The sequence below is a fragment of the Myotis brandtii genome, unplaced genomic scaffold, assembly GCF_000412655.1.
Source record: "Myotis brandtii unplaced genomic scaffold, ASM41265v1 scaffold34, whole genome shotgun sequence".
Taxonomy (NCBI): Eukaryota; Metazoa; Chordata; class Mammalia; order Chiroptera; family Vespertilionidae; genus Myotis; species Myotis brandtii.
The window spans coordinates 4429025-4449226 of record NW_005363098.1 but is presented as its reverse complement, the minus strand read 5'-3'; the positions used below and the strand labels follow the sequence as shown (position 1 = coordinate 4449226).

The window sequence follows — 20202 nt, the reverse complement described above, 5'->3', positions numbered from 1 at the left end:
GCCTCCGTACCTCTGCACTTTACTTCTGCACCTCCTCTGAGTCTCAGTGTGCTTTTCTCTTTCCTTCTAGTTGTAGAATTTCCACTCAGTCAGCCTTCCTGTGGTTCTGGATGATTTCTGTTTTGTCTTTTAGTTGTATTTTTGAAGTGGTTGTGCGAGGCAGCAAATTTCAGGTGTTTACCTATGCCGCCATCTTGGTTTCTCCTGGCATACATGAGTTTTGATTTTATTTTTTTGTTCGTCTGTTTGTCTTGGAATGCCTGCAAATACTCTAAATGCCTAAGCTGAACTGGAAAAAGATGTATACACAGGACATATGTGATTTTTAACCTGTTTCTTAGGTAGCTGGAAAAAAATAATATCACCAAACTATACTAACACCACTATATCATCTTATAAAATGTGCAGAAATCAGGACAAAGGGCCACGTGCTTGTTCTTTACAACAGAAAGGCACCAAACATTCAAAAGAAAGTAGTTTTCATATCTGAGAAATTGCTACGTAACTCTAAATTTTAGGAAGAGCAACTTTCTGTATTTTTTTTCTCTTGTGGGAATTTGCAAATATGATGCAGTATACTGAGAATTCATCATACACATTTTCCACTAAATACTGAGAAATACTAGAGCAGTGACTAGAGTTTTATAGTTATTTCCAAGCGTTTATGTGTGAGTGCATGTGTATGATAGAGCCTTCAAAAGTACCCTTAGTTCTTAATATTTAATAATTGAATGGAACTATAAAATGTTATCAAGTCATAATGGCTTCTGACCTCAAAAAAATTCTCTGTAAACCTAACTTACGGAGCTGGCCTACTTTGATGAGCACCATGGAGATATGGCTGCCATCCTGCTTTCCATCAAACAATGAGTATGAAAAACATCTACACCTTATACTTTATTTAAAATTAACAGAATGATCATCACAATTACCGGTAAATGACAATTATGTACACTTGGTTGGACAACATAAATAATTTACATATTCACAAGCATATAGATCCTTTACCAACATCAGACATTTTAGTCTATGTAGTCAAAGTCTTCTGGAATTCCAAAATTTTTATCAATTTTATTTTCTTCAAGTCCAAATTTTCTTTTGGCCCAAGATTTTATTGCAAATATGTTATCTATAAAGAAAATAAGAAACATTTTTGAGAATTCAAAACACCATCATAAAACATTTCAAATATAATTCTATCCATTGTTTTTACTTACAGAAGTTTCTGTATTTTCAAGAGTAATGGCATAATGGCAAATTAATTTCAGAAGAAAATATTTGGTGAGTATTTTGAATAAACGGATCTCATATTTAAAAACCCAGTAAATTGGGTGCCACTGAAGAATAGCTGACTTAGGAATAATCCAAAGACAGGGAACAGCTGGCGGTGCCTCTTCCACGTCACAGCGGAGGTCAGGACTCTGTCACCTCGCGAATTAGAGCTGCTCCTGTTCCCAAAGGGAACACATTCTCTCCAGACCCTTTTCCCTCCCCGACAGAAAGTAATGGCTTCCAGGCAACCAGGCCATGTATGGGAGAGGGGTGAGGAGAGAAAGGGGTTTCTAAAGACTAAGATAAGATAGATGTATCCTTAGTGTCCTCTAGGGGAATTTAAATGCATTTTACCACTGAAAAAGTATAATATGTACTTAAAGGAATTTATCCAAAGGAAATAAAACAAATTATGTACAGAGATGTATGGTCAAATCTTCATCCAAGTATAATAAAAGAAAAAATAAATAAGAGCAACCTCAATGTCTAATCATTTGGAAGGCTGTCTTTGCATAGGCTGTACCAACATGCTCACTGTGGTTGCACTTGGGGAATAGGAATGATGGTGAGTTTTCTTTTTTTAATTTTACATATTTTCTTTAATGTACATATACCACCTTTATAATGAATATGTATTATAAATAAAGAAAAATAATGGTAAAAGTGTTCTGGTTTAGAATCCTATATAATAAAAGCCTAATATGCTAAGTGTCCAGTCGTCCGTTCAACCAATCAAAGCATAATATGCTGATGATATGCTAATGCCGCTAACTGCTCGCTATGATGTGCATTGACCACCAGGGGGCAGTCAACCGGTAGACCAGTTGCTATGACGTGCACTGGTCACCAGGGGGAAGATGCTCTGACCTATAGGTTAGCTTGCTGCTGGGGTCCAGCTGATCGGGACTGAGCGAGACAGCCAGACACACCCTGGAGTCCTCCTGCGGTCCCTCCCCGGCTGGCCAACCTCCCGTGTCACTCCCCAGCCCCGATCGTGCCCCAGTGGGGTCCCTCGGCCTGGCCTGTGCCCTCTCGCAATCCAGGACCTCTCGGGGAATCCTCGGCCTGGCCTGTGCCCTCTCGAAATCCAGGACCTCTCGGGGAATGCCAGAGAGCCAGTTTTGGCCCGATCCCACAGGCCAGGCCAAGGGACCCCACTGATGCATGAATTCGTGCACTGGGCCTCTAGTATTCTATAAATATTAAGCACTGTATTAGCAGTGATAATGAAGTAAAAGTGTTAAGATAGGTTCTTTTGGAGTGTTATGTCACCTCTCCCCAATTCATGTGCTGTAGTCCTAATCCCCAGTCCCTCAGAATATTTGGAAACTTGACACCCCCCACCCCCTTTTTTCTTACTTATTTTCAAATCAATGGAGTGAAGGACACATTTTGGTGAAAAGGGTCAAAAGGTCTGTGAATTGATCTTCAAAGATGTGATTCGTTAAAAAGAGCCTATTAGGCCAGCCCTAATCCAATCTGACTGGTGTTCTTATATGAAGAGGAAATATGGACACACTGAGCCCCGACCAGTTTGGCTCAGTGGATAGAGCGTCGGTCTGAGGACTCAAGGGTCCCAGGTTCGATTCCAGTCAAGAGCATGTACCTTGGTTGCGGGCACATACCCAGTAGGGGGTGTGCAGGAGGCAGCTGATCGATGTTTCTCTCTCATCGATGTTTCTAACTCTCTATCCCTCTTCCTTCCTCTCTATAAAACTCAATAAAATATATTTAAAAAAAAATATGGACACACTGAGACAAGAACAGCAAGACCATGAGGGGACACGAGAAAGTGCCATTTACAAACCAAGGCCTTAAAAGAAACCAAACTTGCTGACACCTTGATTTTGAACTTCCAGCCTCCAGAATTGTGAGAAAATAATTATCTTTTGTTTAAGCCACACCCAGTCTGAAGTATTTTGTTATGGTATCCTTAGCAAATTAAAATATAGTGTTAGATCACTTTAAAAAATATTGTTTTAAGGAGTTAATTCCAAGGACACCAACACACATAGAGGGAAGACTGTGAGAAGACACAGTGAGAAGGTGGTTGTCTACAAGGCAGGAGAAAGGCCTCAGAAGGAACCAACCCTACTGATACCTTGATCTTGACTTCCAGCCTCCAGGACTGTGGGAAAATAAATTTCTGCTTTTTAAGCCATCCAGATTGGGGATTGCAACAGAAAACAGATGGCACAACCAAATGAAGTAAGTGGAGAGTGTAGGCAAGGATGAAAAAAGCCTACAAGAGAGGGTGAAGCAGCCTGGGCTAAGCAAGAGCAAGATGTTTCTACTCCCAAGAAGAAAAGGCAAGGAACAGTGATCCTGAACCTGGAGATCTCTACCTGGAAGGGCTATGTTAATGACTGTGTTGCAGAGGAGCACAGTTATTTCCAAACCACTGCATGACATGGAGAGAGAAAGCTACTCCAGGATATGATCCACACAAATGAAGGAGTAAATCTAAGAAAGACATAAGGTACAGAAAGTGGGAAATCAGGGAATCCAACATAGGGGAGAGGCAAGCAATCCCAGGATGATGGTGAAAGGAAATTCTAGGATGACAGCTGTGCACTAGCCACAGAGGCAAGAAGACCAGACAAGACAAAACAGGAACAATTTCTTCAAGAAGATGGAGAAGCCCTGGCTGGTGTGCTCAGTTGGTTGGAGCATTGTTCCGTACAAGAAAAGGTCTTGGGTTTGATTCTTGGTCAGGAAATCGAACCCAAGACCTTGTGTATGGAGGGCCAACCCATCAATGTTTCTCTCTCTCTCCCTTTCCCTTCCCCTCTAAAATCAATAAAAACATATCCTTGGGTGAAGATTGAAAAAAAGAAGATGGATGAAAATGATGCACAACTGCTATGTGTGAAGATATAAAGAAGATATTCATTCATCTAGTAGAGTTTTAGATTGAATTAGCAATAAGTACATGGAAACCTATGTAAACAAAGTCAATTATTAACTCAAAGTCAACTATTAACTATTATAGGGTAAGAATAATACATTTAGCTATGCACAGCATTACATAATCTTCATAATGTAAACATGCTTAATCACAATCAATAATGCAAACACCGAATTACAATAATTATGCTGAAAAAAGTAGCAAGGAAGGAAATATGTAATAGTTGAGATGCAGAATAGCAAAGCTTTACATTAGGAATTACAGAATTGCCTAAAATTGAAAAATCAAGCAAAAGCAATATATGAATGTTACTTGGAGATATGATTATAAATAACCAAAAAAAAAAAAATCAGCTAAAAGAGTTGAAAGGGCTTGCTCTGGAGAAAGGAAATGGGAAGAGATCAAGGTGGTGGTATTTTTCATTTAGAAAAAAATTGTATATTAAATTTAGCTCATAAAAATTCAATGTATATCATTTATCTATATATATAAAAGCCAAGCGACCGGAACAACAGAACGACTGGTTGCTATGACACACACTGTGGCAGCCAACCAGCCCAATCGAGACCCCGATCGGCCCATCCCAAGTGCCCATAGTCCCTCCCCTGATTAGCCCCCCCAACTTCCCATGGCCCCTCTCTGACTGGCCTTACCCCCAACTGCCCCCCCCCAATAGGTGGCGGGGCCAGCTGGCCAACCTCCCGCATCCCCTCCCCCCCTGCCTGCCTGGCCCCGATCGAGCCCCATCAGGGCGGGCTGGCTGGACCCCACCTGTACACAAATTTGTGCACCGGGCCTCTAGTATTATAACTGATATAATGACAAGACAGATGACAGTTTTCCATACAGTACATTACATTCATGCTAAAGATAACAATGTTTCCTCTACTATAAATGCTACTTGATCAGTTTAAAACACATTATTTACTATGCTTGGAATATTTGGGCATACTTAACAAAAGAAGAAATTATAAAACAAAAACAAAAGAAGTTTAATTCTAGGTATCAAATAAGATTAACTTAATGTTTAAAATAAAGTTCATTTCTAAGGTGAATACTAACACATCAAATAGAATAATGTTTAAAAATATCCTCATTTCTTTCAATTAAAGTGTTACAGAATATCAACAGATATTAAATAAATTTTTACTTTTTAAAAAAATCTAAAACAAATTTTACTTTTTATATGGACCTTGGAGAGAATATGAAATACTAATAGCATTAGGTACTCCAGAATGATGTTTAGTTTCACTAGTGTCTGCATAGCCAAATACTTATAGAGGGCCCGCTGCTACATGAGACAGGCATTAAGTGTATTACAGGAATTCCAGAACATAAAGAACCTATGCATTCAAGCTGACACAAGAATAGAGAGAAAAATCAATTTACTACTGAACAATTTCAAAGTGGTATGTATGTTAGAAAAGATCAAGTGTTATGTGGACAGTGTTCAGAATAGGGCTCCAAGAGCACAGAATGACTTCCATGAAATGAGAGAACAGATGCAGGTTTGGAAGCAGGAAGTCTGGAGAAATGGACTTCAACTCTAGGTCAGAGAGAAGAAAATGAGACACCACAGGAAGGCTATAGCCTCTGCAAAAGGAGTTCCCGATTCCCCTGAGGGCAAATCATTTTATTATAAGTCCTCTAAGATGAAAAACAAACAGAAGAACAAGTAAAAGCTTCTCCACAACAATGCTTAATGGACCAATTCAAAAAGACTTATTAAACAAGTTTTCAAGCTGCTGATGTCTGCCTTCAAGACAATGTTACCCACCATCCTGATAGTTTATTCCCTGTCAAATAATTTCCCTATTATGTGGAAATTTTTATAAATGGCTAAAAAACAGTGCTGTTATTTTTTAAAAAAGAAACAGCCTTATTAAGACTGGTAGAATTCCTGTTAATCAATATGGTGGCATATCCAAGATAGACACAGGAATAGGATGGGCAATATCACATGCACCACATCTATCCCCCCTCGCTCATTAAGATGCCTCTCATACTAAGGCATCGAAACCCCACTATCTGAATTATTAAATGATATAACTTATTAAATTGCATTGAAGTATATTTAGTGCCACAAAACATTTTAGGGCAAAGGTAGATTTACAGTTGTCAATATAGAAAACAATCCTATATAATAAAAGAGAAACATGCAAAGTAACCGTCCCTCCGCTATGATCAAGCCACGCCCAACAGCCAATCAGGCGCGAGTATGCAAATTAACCCAACTAAGATGGAGGCAGCCAGGAGCTGGAGCAAGCAGGAGGCTTGGGTTGCCCCCGACAATGGAGGAAGCCAAGCTTCCCACCTGCCTTGGCCGGCCTTGGGCTCCACTCAAGGCTATAAAGTTTCAATTATAGAAGATAAATAAATCCCAGATACCTGCTTCCAGCCTAAAAGGAGAGGCTGGGAGCTTGGGTCGCCAGGGGGTTTGCCAGCCTGAAAATGGCCATTAGCCCCTCACCCAGGCTGGCCAGGCACCCCAGTGGGGACCCCCACCCTGAAGGGGTGTGGCCAGACTGAAAACAGCCCTCAGCCCCTCACCCAGGCTGGCCAGGCACCCCAGTGGGGACCCCCACCCTGAAGGGGTGTGGCCAGACTGAAAACAGCCCTCAGCCCCTCACCCAGGCTGGCCAGGCACCCCAGTGGGGACCCCCACCCTGAAGGGGTGTGGCCAGACTGAAAACAGCAGGGGGAGCTCTGCTCAGCCACAAGCCAGGCTGATGGCTGCCAGCACAGCGGTGGTGGTGGGAGCCTCTCCCACCTCCTCAGCAGCGCTAAGGATGTCCGCCTGCAGCTTAGGCCTGTTCTTCGCTGGCAAGTGGACATCCTTTGAGGGCTCCCAGGCTGCCTGACTGCCAACTTAGGCCCGATCCCCCGGGAAGCAGGCCTAAGCCAGCAGGTGGACATACCCCGAGGGGTCCCAGACTGCAAGAGGGCACAGGCCGGGGTGAGGGAAACCCTCCCCCGCCCGAGTGCACAAATTTTGGTGCACCGGGCCTCTAGTAAAATAATAAATACTAGTACACGAATACACCCTGTGTTTTACATATTCACAACGGTAAACCCAGTTTTGCCCCAACCTGTATATTTCAGGGACTTTTTTAAGTAAAAAGAAACCAAACATCTATAATAATAATGCCGGAAGCCAATCCACCCTTGCTGCTTGACACAGTCATTGCAGGAAGAAACATCTGCACAGCTTATGTTTCAAGGGACCTGGCTACAGAACCTGGCTATGCTGATCAAGTGAACGCTGTCTCCGTGTCCTTCATTCTTCGCCGACTCTGTCCACACCTTTGGGAGCCCCTGGACCCGCTGGGGCTGGACCCCAACATAATAAAAGGGTAATATGCTAATTACACCGGACAACCGAACAACCTTCTGGACGTCATTCCGGATGACATCTCAGTGGTGGGGGCCGAAGCAGAGGTGGTTAGGGGCAATCAGGCGAGCAGTTAGGGGCGATCAGGCAGGCAGGCGAGTGGTTAGGGGCAATGAGGCAGGCAGGCAGAGTGGTGAGGGGCCATCAGGCAGGCAGGTGAGAGGTTATGGACGATGAGGCAGGCAGGCAGAGCGGGTTAGGGGCAATCAGGCAGGCAGGTGAGCAGTTAGGGGCAATCAGACAGGCAGGTAGAGTGGTTAGGGGCGATCAGGCAGGCAGGCAGGCAAGTGGTTAGGAGCCAGTGGTCCCGGATTGCAAGAGGGATGTCCAACTGCCAGTTTAGGCCTGATATGGCAGTTGGACATCCCCCGAGGGTTCCCGGATTGCGAGAGGGTGCACGCCCAGCTGAGGGACCCCTGCCCCCTGTGCACGAATTTCATGCACCAGGCCTCTGGTTAACTAATAATTACATAACACTCTTTAGTTATAAGTATTACTGATATTTCCTTTTGGTTTTGAAGACTGAGAGATTTTAAGAAGTGTAATTGTTTTAACTCCATGATCTTTTCATAACACTTTTATGTTGGAAGGAGCAAGTTATAACCTCAAGTGGAAATAGGGTTCTTAACGGCTGTTCCTACTGCTGTAAAAATATATTCCTTCCTATATGATTTTAAAAGTGCCAGGTTCTTTCTCAGCTAAGGACATAGGGGGAAAAGTTGTTGAAAAATTTTTTAATTATAATTTTGGAAGTTTATGATCAACGGGAAAACATAAAAGCATTTTTTAAGAGGAGAAGGGAAAAGGGGAGTATTAATCCATGTATCTAATGTTGTACTAAGTGGCTTATCAACTATCTTATTTAATCCTTCCAAAATGTGAGGTAGATACCGTCCACATTGAACAGATGAGAAAGCAGGTCTGAGAAGTTCAATTAAGTCACAGAGCAAATAAGGAAACACTTGGATTCCTTTCAGAGTCAAGTTCTTCTTACCCTTTACACAAGCTGCCTGTTCCTACTTTTTGCTGAGAACTATTGGGGGAAATCACTTTGTGACTCTTATCTTATTTTTTTAAAATATATTTTTATTGATTTCAGAGAGGAAGGGAGAGAGAAACATTGATCAGCTGCTTCCTGCACACCACTTACTGGGTATCGAGCCCACAACCTGGGCATGTGCCCTTGACTGGAATCGAAACTGGAACCCTTCAGTCCGAAGGCTGACACTCTATCCACTGTGCCAAACCAGCTAGGGTTTATCTTATTTTTAACCTAAAAATCCACTTACTAGTTTTTCTCACTCAAAATTTTGTATTTCACAAATCCATATGATAGTACTGTATTTATTACTTCTTTAGACTTTATTGAACACATAATTCATTATTCTCTTTTTAAAAAATATTTTTATTGATTTTTTTTTTTTTAGAGAGAGCGAGAAACATTGATCAGCTGCCTCCTGCATGCCCCCTATCGGGGATCGAGCCTGCAACCCAGGCGTGTGTCCTAACTGGGTGGGACTCGAACCCCACACCTCTTGGTGCATGGGACAATGCCCAACCAACTGTGCCACACGGGCCAGGGCTCATTATTCTCTTTTCTTTAATATTAGTTTGCTGGGTTACCTTTCTGTTTTTACCACGAAAGCATTACATTATTTAGCAAATAGCTTCATAATAAATAAGATTGCAATTTTATAGGAACCAAAGGCCAATTACATTGACTTTATCAATCTACTTAATTCTAAAATAGACAAGAAAAAATGATCCTACTTTTTAAGAAATACAGAGGCCTGGACACAGAGTCAGAGAAACTTGGCTCAAATCTCTTTCTTCCAGCGACTGACTTAATCACCTTTGACTTTAAGCTCTCTGATCTCTGCATTAACACAATCTTATCCATCCTCCCCCACAGAAACAAAATGAGGATGAGTAATACATGTGAAGGCATTATAAACTCTTACCAAGATGGAAGAGTTCAATTACCATTAATGTACAATTAAATACTGAAAAAACAGTACATTTTTCAGACAAGTTTTAACAATACTAATCATACTTGTATATAATTCACAGCAATTATAATTTTTAAACTTTCTTCTAAACTTTAAGACACACAGATAATGCCGTAATAATTCCCATTTCTTAGAATATCTCTGGTGTAGACCAGAGGATATATCTACTGGCAAATGGGTTAATGAGGCATTTACAGGAAGGCAGGGATACAGAGAAGACAGTATCACATAGGGAATAAGAGCTTGGACTCTGAATTCAGAAAAGCTGGATTCTGATTCCTGTTCTACTGCCTAGCACCTGTGTGGCCATGGACTCCTGCTGGTCTCTGTTTCATCTCCAAAATTAGGGATAATAATCCTATCTACCTCACAAGATTGCTGTAGAGATAAAACGAGAATGTACCACAGACACTCTTTATAATGTCTGGCTTAAAAACAGAACTCACCAAATGTTAGCTGTTATTATTATTAGCAAGAAGACAAATCTTTAGGATTCCACAAAACTCTTACAGTTCTATGAAGGTTAAGTGATTAGCCTAAGTGACTTATCTGAGAAAAATCACACAAAAGTTAAACTGGAAGCAATCATTGGCTTTTGAAAAATATCTTATACTTTACAAAATGACTCATAAAAAGATTAAAACCTTAACTAACTAAAATGATTTAATATATAAAAACCTGCTTAATGCATGCATTTCCAAAAAGGTCTTTCCTTGAACAAAACTAGATACAATAGCTTCTGTATTTCACATCATAGTAAGTGTGGAAGAAGTTTATAGTTTAGCAGTGCCATTATAATACATACCAGTCCATCTGTTAGCAGCGTCTTTGGCTACTTTATTTGCTTGACCTGAAAAAAAACAGAAAAAAAAATATATATATATACACACACACACACATACCCACACAATAAATGCAGTAGGTCCTCAAGTTACCTCTTTTCGCCATAAGTTGGAACCCACCTACATAAGCACCTACGTCACTCACATGGAGCACATACACAGCAGTAATGAAGTGAAACAGTAAAAAAAATTTAAAAGAAAGATAACAATTCCTGACCTTTACTTGTGGTAAATAAATAATAAAAAACATAAAGCACATATATACATACTTCAAAATGATGGAACTTTTTTTTTATAAATAAATGGGAGAGGGCGACGTAACCATGTACGTCAAATCCGACGTAAGGACTGTCTGTATTGGTTTCATTGATCACCTCTTGTTTTTCAACTATCTATTACTTTTATTTCTGCTCTATTCATTATATTTCCTTCTGCTTGCCTTAGGTTTAGAGGGTTCTTCTTTTTCCAGTTTATTAAGGTGGAAGACTAGGTTATTGATTCAAAAGTTTTCTCTAGGCATTAAATGTTAATCAATTTTTTAAAAAAGAGAAATATTTGGAAAACAATAGATAATAAAAGAAAAAAATAAGACGTTAGTAAATTTCCACAGAGCGATGCCTTCACTGCATCCCAGTGTGTGCTGGGCATGTTTAAACACTCAGGCAATTTACAACTCTGCCTTAGCTTTCACTTCCTGCTTGCACAAAGTGTCCAGAAAGGTCAGCTGGAGGTGGGAGATTAGGAACTTCTCAGGTCTTTCCTGAGAATGTGCACAGGCCTATGCATGTATGTGGGCTTCTAGATTTCCTGGAATATGCTGATTTTTAAGGCACCAACGGACATATCTTTCAGCTTCTCCTTTTAAGCTTTCTGGTTAGTCTACTGTTTGCCTTATTATTTTAGACAATCACTTCCCAGGGAGAGGCTGTTAAAACTTGATATATTCCAATCCAGGTCAAATAAAGACATTCATTCCTATTGGTGGCTTTTCAGGGAACCACCAGAGACATCAAATAATGACAATTCTTTGGGAATGAGGGACTTAAAGATTATAGCTATTATCAACAGAAAAACTGTTTCAAAATAAGCCATGAGAGACTTCAAGATAAGCCTAACTGTTGTAATATAATACTATAGCCATTAAGAACCAAATCCTATTAAAATCAATTTGTGAAACTCATAAATCTTAATCCAGCATATTATATTCTGCAATAACTTGTTAGCAGCCAAAATACTATAAAATCCTTCATTATCAAAAAGCACATTTTACAATAATCTCATTGGGAAGGGAACCTGGGGTAAGCAGAGGTTAAAGTCTAAAAAAGTTTTCTAGATTTAGGTATAAGGAGATCATTGCCATTTACAATTTATATATTTAAATTTCTTGAATCTGTGGGTTATAGTTTCCATCAAATTTGAAAAAAAAATTAGCCTTTATCTGATAATATTTCTTCAGATATATTTCTGACCTGGAAAACCCTGCTGTTCCCCAACATGCACTCCTTTTGGGATGGCAATTACAAATATATTAGGTCACTTGAGGTTGTCCTACAGCTCATAAATGCTATTTTCATTAAAAAAATTTTTTTTCTGAGTTTCATTTTGGATCATTTCTACTGCTATGTCTTCAAATACACTAATCCTTTCACAAAGTTTAATATGCTGTCATTTCAATTCAGAAGTATTTATCTCCACAAGTTTGACTTGGATCTTTTTTATATCTTTCATGTTCCTACTTAACTTTTTGAATATATAGATTACTTTTAAAATAAGTTTATGGTCTTCTAATTTTATCATCTGTGTCAGTTCTGGGTTAGTTTTGATTGATGGTTTATTCTTCTCATTAAGGATCATGTTTTCCTATTTCTTTGCATGCCTGGTAATCTTTCATTGTATGCCAGACGTTATGAATTTTATTATTTTGGGTGCTAGATATTTTTGTCCTCCTATAAATATTCTTGAATTTGTTCTGTAATGCCAAAAGTTACTTTGAAACACTTTGATGGTTTCAAGACTTGCTCTTATGATTTGTTAGATAGGTTGAGAGCAGTCAAGACCTTCTTGGGTACTCTACCAATGCCTTGTGAATTATACATTTTTCTAGTCTGGCCGGTAAGAGTTGGCACTATACCTGGTCCTATGTGGGTGCCTGGCACTGTTCCTTCTAATCCTCTGAGACTGTTTTTTCCCCAGCTTTGGGCAGTGCCCTTAATTGCATGAACTAAGTACTTGAGAGAAACCATCTATAGATATCCAGGGTTCTCTTTCTATGTAACTCTTTCCTCTCTAGTATGCTGGCCTAGATCAGCTCTAGCCATGTGATCTCCCTCATTCTCAATTCCTTCTCCTCCTTAAGGGAGTCTGCAGGGCTCTGCCCAGGTTCTCCTTCCTTGTGCCACAGCCAGGAAACTCTCAACAAAATAAGGTGGAACAACCATAAGGCTTTGCTCTAATAACTACTGTCTTTTGTTGTCTGATATCAAGTATCTTGAAAACCATTATTTCATATATTGTTGTTTCAGGTGGGAGGATAATCCCAGTTCATCACTATCGTGGCTGGAAGTGGAAGTGCCCCATTTGAATAAAGTTTTATTTGCTAGCTGAATTTTAAAAGCAGAGAAATTGTGCATTTCTCTATAAAACTATAAACTAAAATTAGACTAAAAAATTATGTTTACAGGCATGTAGGCTTTGATAGTTTCTCCCCCTTCAGGTTGTAGTTTGGTAGCTCTCTACAAAAAAGATAACTTACCTTGACATCTAAAATATATTTATGGAATAATGTAATTATCCTGCTTATCTACTGTCTATTAAATATGTGTAATTCTCTATAATCAACATATTCTATAGAAATATATAATATTTTTAATGGAGGAAACGAATAGCATAAAGCCAGGAAGGAAGGACTTACCCTCTCATTCTCCTATTAAGATCAGAAACGTACAGTGTGAAAATGTAAAAAATGGACACAAATCCTACAAATTCCATTGGATCCAAATATAGATCCATCTGATGTGGCTACATAAATATTAAAAGATAATCTAGGTCTGATGTTGATGAAGAATGATAAAGTCTCTTTAACTCACTCTAAAACAGAAAACTTTTTCTTCTTCAATTAGACCTCACACCCATAATACTCATTCACACTGCTTTCTGTGGGTTGAAAAACAAATTACTAAGCTTTTAAATGTAAGGGTTAAGAAGGAAAGCAGAATTCAGGCAACCAGTATAAACTTCCTCCTCAACTATGCTTTCTACTGTCCAGAAAATCCATCATCCTCTGTATACCCTGAAACATCATGTTTTAGTTTTCTTTTTAAGAGGTGATGCACTTGCCAAAATTGCTGCTTGATTCAGAGGTACAAGGAATGGTAGCATCTGAAATTACAATACCTGAAATAAAAGTTTTCCTACTTCATGAATCAGTCTGGCACAATTCTCTAGCCCTGATGATTTTCTGTACTTCATAATGACCCATAGCCTTAGGATCACCAGCAGTATATGTCAGGGTAGTTCTGTAAGAGTTTTAGTCATTTCTGAGAGGACAGATGAAATTAAAAGTGGGGGGTCATAAGTAGAAGTGTTATCGGTCAGGGTCATCTAACCAGCTGTAACAATACCAAGGGGACCACAGAGTGAAAATGCAGAAACCCTGAATGGGTATTGCTAAGAGTTGCAGTTCCTAGACAGAAAGAGAATAAAACAGGAAAGCAAAGAGTTGGTAAAGGAACACATCCAAAAATTATACAAAACTGAAATCAGGAAGCAAGGCATAGCCAAGTAAGCGTAATCAATGAAGGATCAGATTTGGTTACTGTTTTACTGTGTGAAAACAGAATTTTCATGATGAACTGCTAGAAGGCACAGCCATACTGATCCTGAAAATAAACCAGCTGAAGGTAGGAAATCTGGGTAAGGAAACTGTTATGAAAGTTCTCTTTGCTGAGAAGCTGCTCTAGGCAAAACACACAACATCTGATGTCCTCTTTTCTTTTAAAGATAAAGCACGAGCAGGCCTAGCTTCCTAGTAACTTCCTACCTGTCTCCTGCTGCTTTGATGTGCTCGTATTCACTGAGGATCATGTGATATTAAGTTAAAACTTTAAAACAGATTAAAGTGGTTAATTTTGTAGCAGTAGATTTGATTAGCACTTTCTTCTGCAGGATGATGATAAATGAAATGAATCTGTGGGCGGCTTGAAAGAGCTAACATGTCTTCCAAAAAACTTAATTTGTGGAAAATGACTAGCTCAGGGAGTTCTTCTGCCTCCACACTCTGAAAATCATGATGGATAGTCAGCAGAGACAGAGCCAATACATACCGCCATCTAGGCCAGCGGTTCTCAACCTGTGGGTCGCGACCCCTTTGGGAGTCGAACGACCCTTTCACAGGGGTCACCTAAGACCATCGGAAAACACATATATAAATACATATTGTTTTCGTGATTAATCACTATGCTTTAATTATGTTCAATTTGTAACAATGAAAATATATCCTGCATATCAGATATTTACATTACGTTTCATAACAGTAGCAAAATTACAGTTATGAAGTAGCAACGAAAATAATTTGATGGTTGGGGGTCACCACAACATGAGGAACTGTATTAAAGGGTCGCGGCATTAGGAAGGTTGAGAACCATTGATCTAGGGGCTGTGTACTACCTGCACGTGGTTCCTCTTGGGCTGTGCAGAACAGGGACCCATCTCTAAAATTAAATTTAACTTTACATTGCACTAACTGAACTGCTCAGAGTTTTTGTTGTTGTTTTTTTTAACTGTAAAGAATACCATCAAGGACAACTTAATTGTAATCAAACTATCTCAGGTTAATTTCAAAGTGCCAAATATTTTCAGTTTTTTTAAAGCCTTCAATCACATAATGTCCGCTTTTCTAAAAGTTTCACTTGGTAGTTTCCTAAATGAAAAGACAGGCTAAGACAGAAAAATGTGAAGAAAGTTATGTTTTCCTTAGCAATTAAATGCAGTGTCTTTATAATACACCCTTTCATTTCTTTAAATAATCAAATTTCTATCTTCACATAAATATTTAAAAATTATTCAAATTGAAGCTTTGGAGACTGTGGTTTAAAAGTAAGACAAAACATCATTGTATATTCAAAAGGCAAGTCACACAGACTAATTTTCTGCAACTTGCAAACTTTGTATTTTGGTATCATTTTTCCTAGAAGATATTGGTGGGTTTTTTTCTAGACTTAAGGTACTTGGAGCCAAGTTAGCTCCTTCTCTGACTCCTTAGTTTCCTAAGTTTATATTTTATGTCTTTATCCTTCTACCCCACCTAACTTCCTTACTCTTGAAATGCTTTTAATTTTAAAGCTATCACTATCCTTTAAGGTAAGTCTCCTTAAAGAAAATTTTAATGCACCATTAATACTATTAATGGCTTTATTTTCGTATATACATAGAGAAAGAATACTAGGCAACCAGAAGTATAAAGTCTCTTTCATTAGCAGAGTTAAAATCCTCAATATGTGACACAAACTTACGTATTTCTTCCACAACTTGAGGATCACATTCTCTGTACTTTTCTACTTCTGCCTTTAGCTGTTCCCTTTGTTCTCTAAGTGAAGAAAGCTCTTTTGTTAGCTTGGTCCGCTCTTCCTGCATTTAAAATATTTTTATGTATAATTAAGGCAAACAAAATGTCATATATTATAAGGCTATACATTTTATAGACATTTTCATTTTATTTCTAATAACTGATGTGCATTAGGCTTTGACAATATTATAAATACACCTACATATATTTATAGTATAAGAACAAGCTCAATTATCATTTTTCTCTTACATTTCAAGCATCTGTTATATATACTGACTGAATGAGAATACGTAGAATGAAATGCTCATAAATAAGAGGTTACTAATTATGTATGAACTCAAAGACTATGTCATTTCATGTTAGATAAAAAAAATTATACCACCACTTGAATAGTTTCACAAGATTATGTCTATATACGTATGTAATATTTAGGGTAGTATCCATTATTATATAATTTTCCTTAAAAGTGTTCTAGACAATTTTTCAACCTTTAAGAATTATTAACCTTTAAAAATATTTAAAGATATAAGAAATAATAGAATTGTAGATTGTGGCCTTCCATCACTTTCCTTTAAAGCTAAACCAGAATAAAGCTTTTACACACAATGTGATCCAATAAACATCATCTGAAATTTCTAGCCATAGTTCTACTCATGGAGCTATTGGTGGTCAATTCATATGTATAAAACCTGAAAAATAAGTCCAAACAAAAATCAAATATTGGCAAAGGTTACGGTACAGAATTATAGGATACTAGAGGCCCGGTGCACAAAATTTGTGCACTGGGGGGGGGGGGGGGTCAGCCCAGCCTGCACCCTCTCTAATCTGGGACCCCTTGGGGGATGTCTGACTGCTGGTTTAGGCCCGATCCCTGTGGGACATTCCTCTCACAATCCAGGACTGCTGGCTCCCAACCACTCGCCTGCCTGCCTGCCTGATTGCCCCTAACTGCTTCTGCCTGCCAGCCTGATCACCCCCTAACCACTCCCCTGCTAGCCTGATCGACACCTAACTGCTCCCCTGCCAGCCCGATTGCCCCCAAATGCCCTCCCCTGCTGGCCATCTTGTGGCTGTGGGCACGGCCATCTTTGAGGGCGTGGCAGTCAAGTAGCATATTCCCTCCTTATTGGCTGTGAGCACTGCCATCTTTGCAGCCTGCTGCTCAGTCATTTGGTCGTCCCTCACTAACCCCCCTGCCAGCCTGGTCGCCCCATGAAGCCTGCTGTTCAGTCGTTTGGTCGTCCCTCACTAACCCCCATGCTGGCCTGGTTGCCCCATGCAGCCTGTTTGGTCGTCCATTCGGTTGTGATGGTTGCTTAGGCTTTTATATATATAGATGACTGAGGCAAAACTAAGTACTTCACGCTGCCTAATAAGACCTGTTCAAGTTTCCTTATAGCTTGTGTTTCTGTATTTGTATTTTTCTACCTTTGCCTCTCTGTTCTCTTTGGTTCCAAAGTGTAGAAAGCTCTTTGCTAGCATCTGTATATGAGAATGTATTTACAGAGCAGCATGCTCTACAGCAGCACAGTCCAACAGGACTCTGCAATGACAGAACTGTCCTAGATCTGTGTTCTCTGAAGAAAACATTAGCCACATGTGGCTACTGAGTACAGGAAATGTGGCTATTGATATTTAATTTTAATTTAAGTGTCAATAGCCACACATGATTAGTGTGTACCATATTAGCACAGCTTAGGAGAGATTTTTAAATAACTACATATAAGATGGTCATTATTTGCCATCCACATCCAAATTATACATGTTCCACAATGAAAAATGAAAGGAGAAAAAGCTAATGAAGACAGGAGAAGCAGAGTGGTGAACATCTGTGTGAATGCAATGATAGCTCTTCGGACACCCTGAACTGGGAGCACCTCAGACTGCTATGGCACTGAGATCTTTGCCAAATTACTTAACTCTTTGTGCTTTCATTAAAATGGAGACAATGATAGTAACTACCTCCTTTACTATTGGCAGAATTCAATAAATATATAGTATATATTAGAAAGAGTACCTGCCTTGCTCATGAGGCAGAATATTTGTTAGCTATTTCTTCTTCATTGTCAGCATCATCACCATCCTATCTATATATATAATGAAGGAATATGCAAATTTGCCCTCATGGTAACGACCGGCTGGAGCGTAATGACTAGCTGAAGTGGGTGGGCGTGGCTGCGTGCCGCACGAGGCCGTGGGACGTGAGGCTGTGTCAAATAAAATAAAATGCGTTCACATGCCCTAAAGCACAAACATCCCAGCAGATAACTCAATGCAGGCTGTTGTGTAATCACAATGATTACACAATATTATTAGTATAGGTTAGAGGTCCGGTGCAGGACACCCAGAGGGACCCCACCCATGTATGAATTCATGCACCGGGCCTCTAATAAATATTATCTAGTAGATGGGCTACATATTTCTGATTAAGTCATGCCTGGTGAGCTCATAACATAAGAGTGCATCCCTCTCAGAAGCCTTTCTGAATTACTATACTCTTCTGATAGCTGCAGGCACCAACTAGGTTTGCTACTGGTTTTTTCCTAATTGCATTGGTTTCAGTGGACTGTGTAACACTCAGCAGACGGGTTGACAACTTGTGTGCACAGGTATGTCACCATTAGTTGAAGGTGCTTCTAGAAGTTATTCCTAATGTTGCAGAAAAAAATGATCAAACAAAGAAGTGGTAATTACTACTGTCAATCAAAGAAGAAATAACAGCTGCATGGTATGCCCTGAACTTCTCTCCCCTTAATATTCTTTAGAAATTACCACTGTCCAATTCCTGTCTGTGACTATGCTGCTCTGGAAGAAGGTATGTGAAATAACTTTGAAAAGGATAAAGTCACTGTTAACCTGAGATGTAGTCTTCTCTATAATGTGGCAAGTTTTTCAGTCTCTTTCACAATCAAGTGGTACAGATAAAAGACTAGATGGAATGATTAGTGATTCATGTTGACCTTCAATATTTTCTCAAATCATAAATCCATACCAGAGATAATGATGAAACTAGAAAGCAAAGTAATTTTTTAAAAGAAACCTAACAATACTCTAGAGAATATTGCACTTTAAAAAATAAAATAGTAAGTCAATATTCATTTAAATAATTTAGAAATATTACAAGGCCACAAGAATATTATATTGATAGTTTTCCATTTGTTCTGTGCCAATATTTAAAAAAACAAGATTCTTAAAAACATATATAAACATTTATATAGGGCTTACCTTATACCAGTTTCTCTTCTAAGTGCTTTGCCAATGTTAATTTAATCCACACAATTACCTAATGAGGTAGATTTTATTATTCCCCATTTTATAACTAAAAAAATTGAGAACAGAAAGTTTAGGAGACTTTCAAACCCAGGCAGTCTGGCTCCAGAGTTTATGCTTCTATGCTATGCTGCCATATACAACACAATAAAATAATAATAAATCTAGATTTGCAATTAGTGAATACTACCAGGTCAAATGTTCATGTCCTTTGCTGTGACTCACTTCTCTTCTGGTAAAGATGGCATACTCCTCACAGGAAGCTGTACGACCCTATTCTTTTATTTAGAATTGGTATTATTAAACAATCTACAGACACAAACTTACCGTTTCATGTCGGCCAATTTTAGCTTTCTCAATGCTTTTCTGTAGGTTTGCTTGCTTCTGGTTTCCCTCAGATAACTAGAGAAGTAAAACAAAAACAACAAAAAAATGGCTTGCTAAGATAAACTTGCTAAATATGAAGTTTATGAGTCAAAAGACAAAATGAGATTTACTTCAGCTCAAGTCAATAAAACAAAAATGTCAAAGACTACATTGAGAACCACTCTAACGTGAAGAAAATGAAGTACTATGAACCATTAGGACAAACTGAAAAAAAATAAATTTAAAAATATTTCTTCCTATCCTATGCAGAAAAATGAATATGCTTTTAATCTTTTTCTAGTCTTTAGTTCCCTATCCCCTTCCCAAATAACTTAAGGTATATTATTTTAAAATTGAATTTGAAAATTCCAAATCTGTTCTATGTAAATTCTCTTCAAATTTCATTTCACTTCTGAGTAGTCTTTTCAAGTACCCTAAATTGTTTCTTATAGACTGTAATACTGTGACCTATTTCACTATCAAAGTAAAAAATGAATGGATCACTTATTGTTTTTAAACTAGAGGCCAGTGCACAAAAATTGTGCACAGGTAGGGACCCTAGTGGCTGGGGGGGGGGGGGG

General features: G+C 38.8%; 1 protein-coding gene across 1 annotated transcript in view; it reads right to left on the bottom strand.

Moving 5' to 3' along the window:
• Nucleotides 1-811: 811 nt before the first annotated feature.
• The window catches only part of MND1 (meiotic nuclear divisions 1), a 46597-nt gene continuing 27206 nt past the window's right edge, over nt 812-20202 (bottom strand). Inside the window, exons 4-7 of the mRNA XM_014543859.1 lie at nt 19583-19657; nt 15933-16047; nt 10386-10430; nt 812-1129 (exon numbers count right to left, since the gene is read on the bottom strand). Coding sequence (XP_014399345.1) covers nt 1023-1129; nt 10386-10430; nt 15933-16047; nt 19583-19657 — 342 coding nt within the window. The 3' untranslated portion in view covers nt 812-1022. The remainder of the gene's footprint in view (nt 1130-10385; nt 10431-15932; nt 16048-19582; nt 19658-20202) is intronic.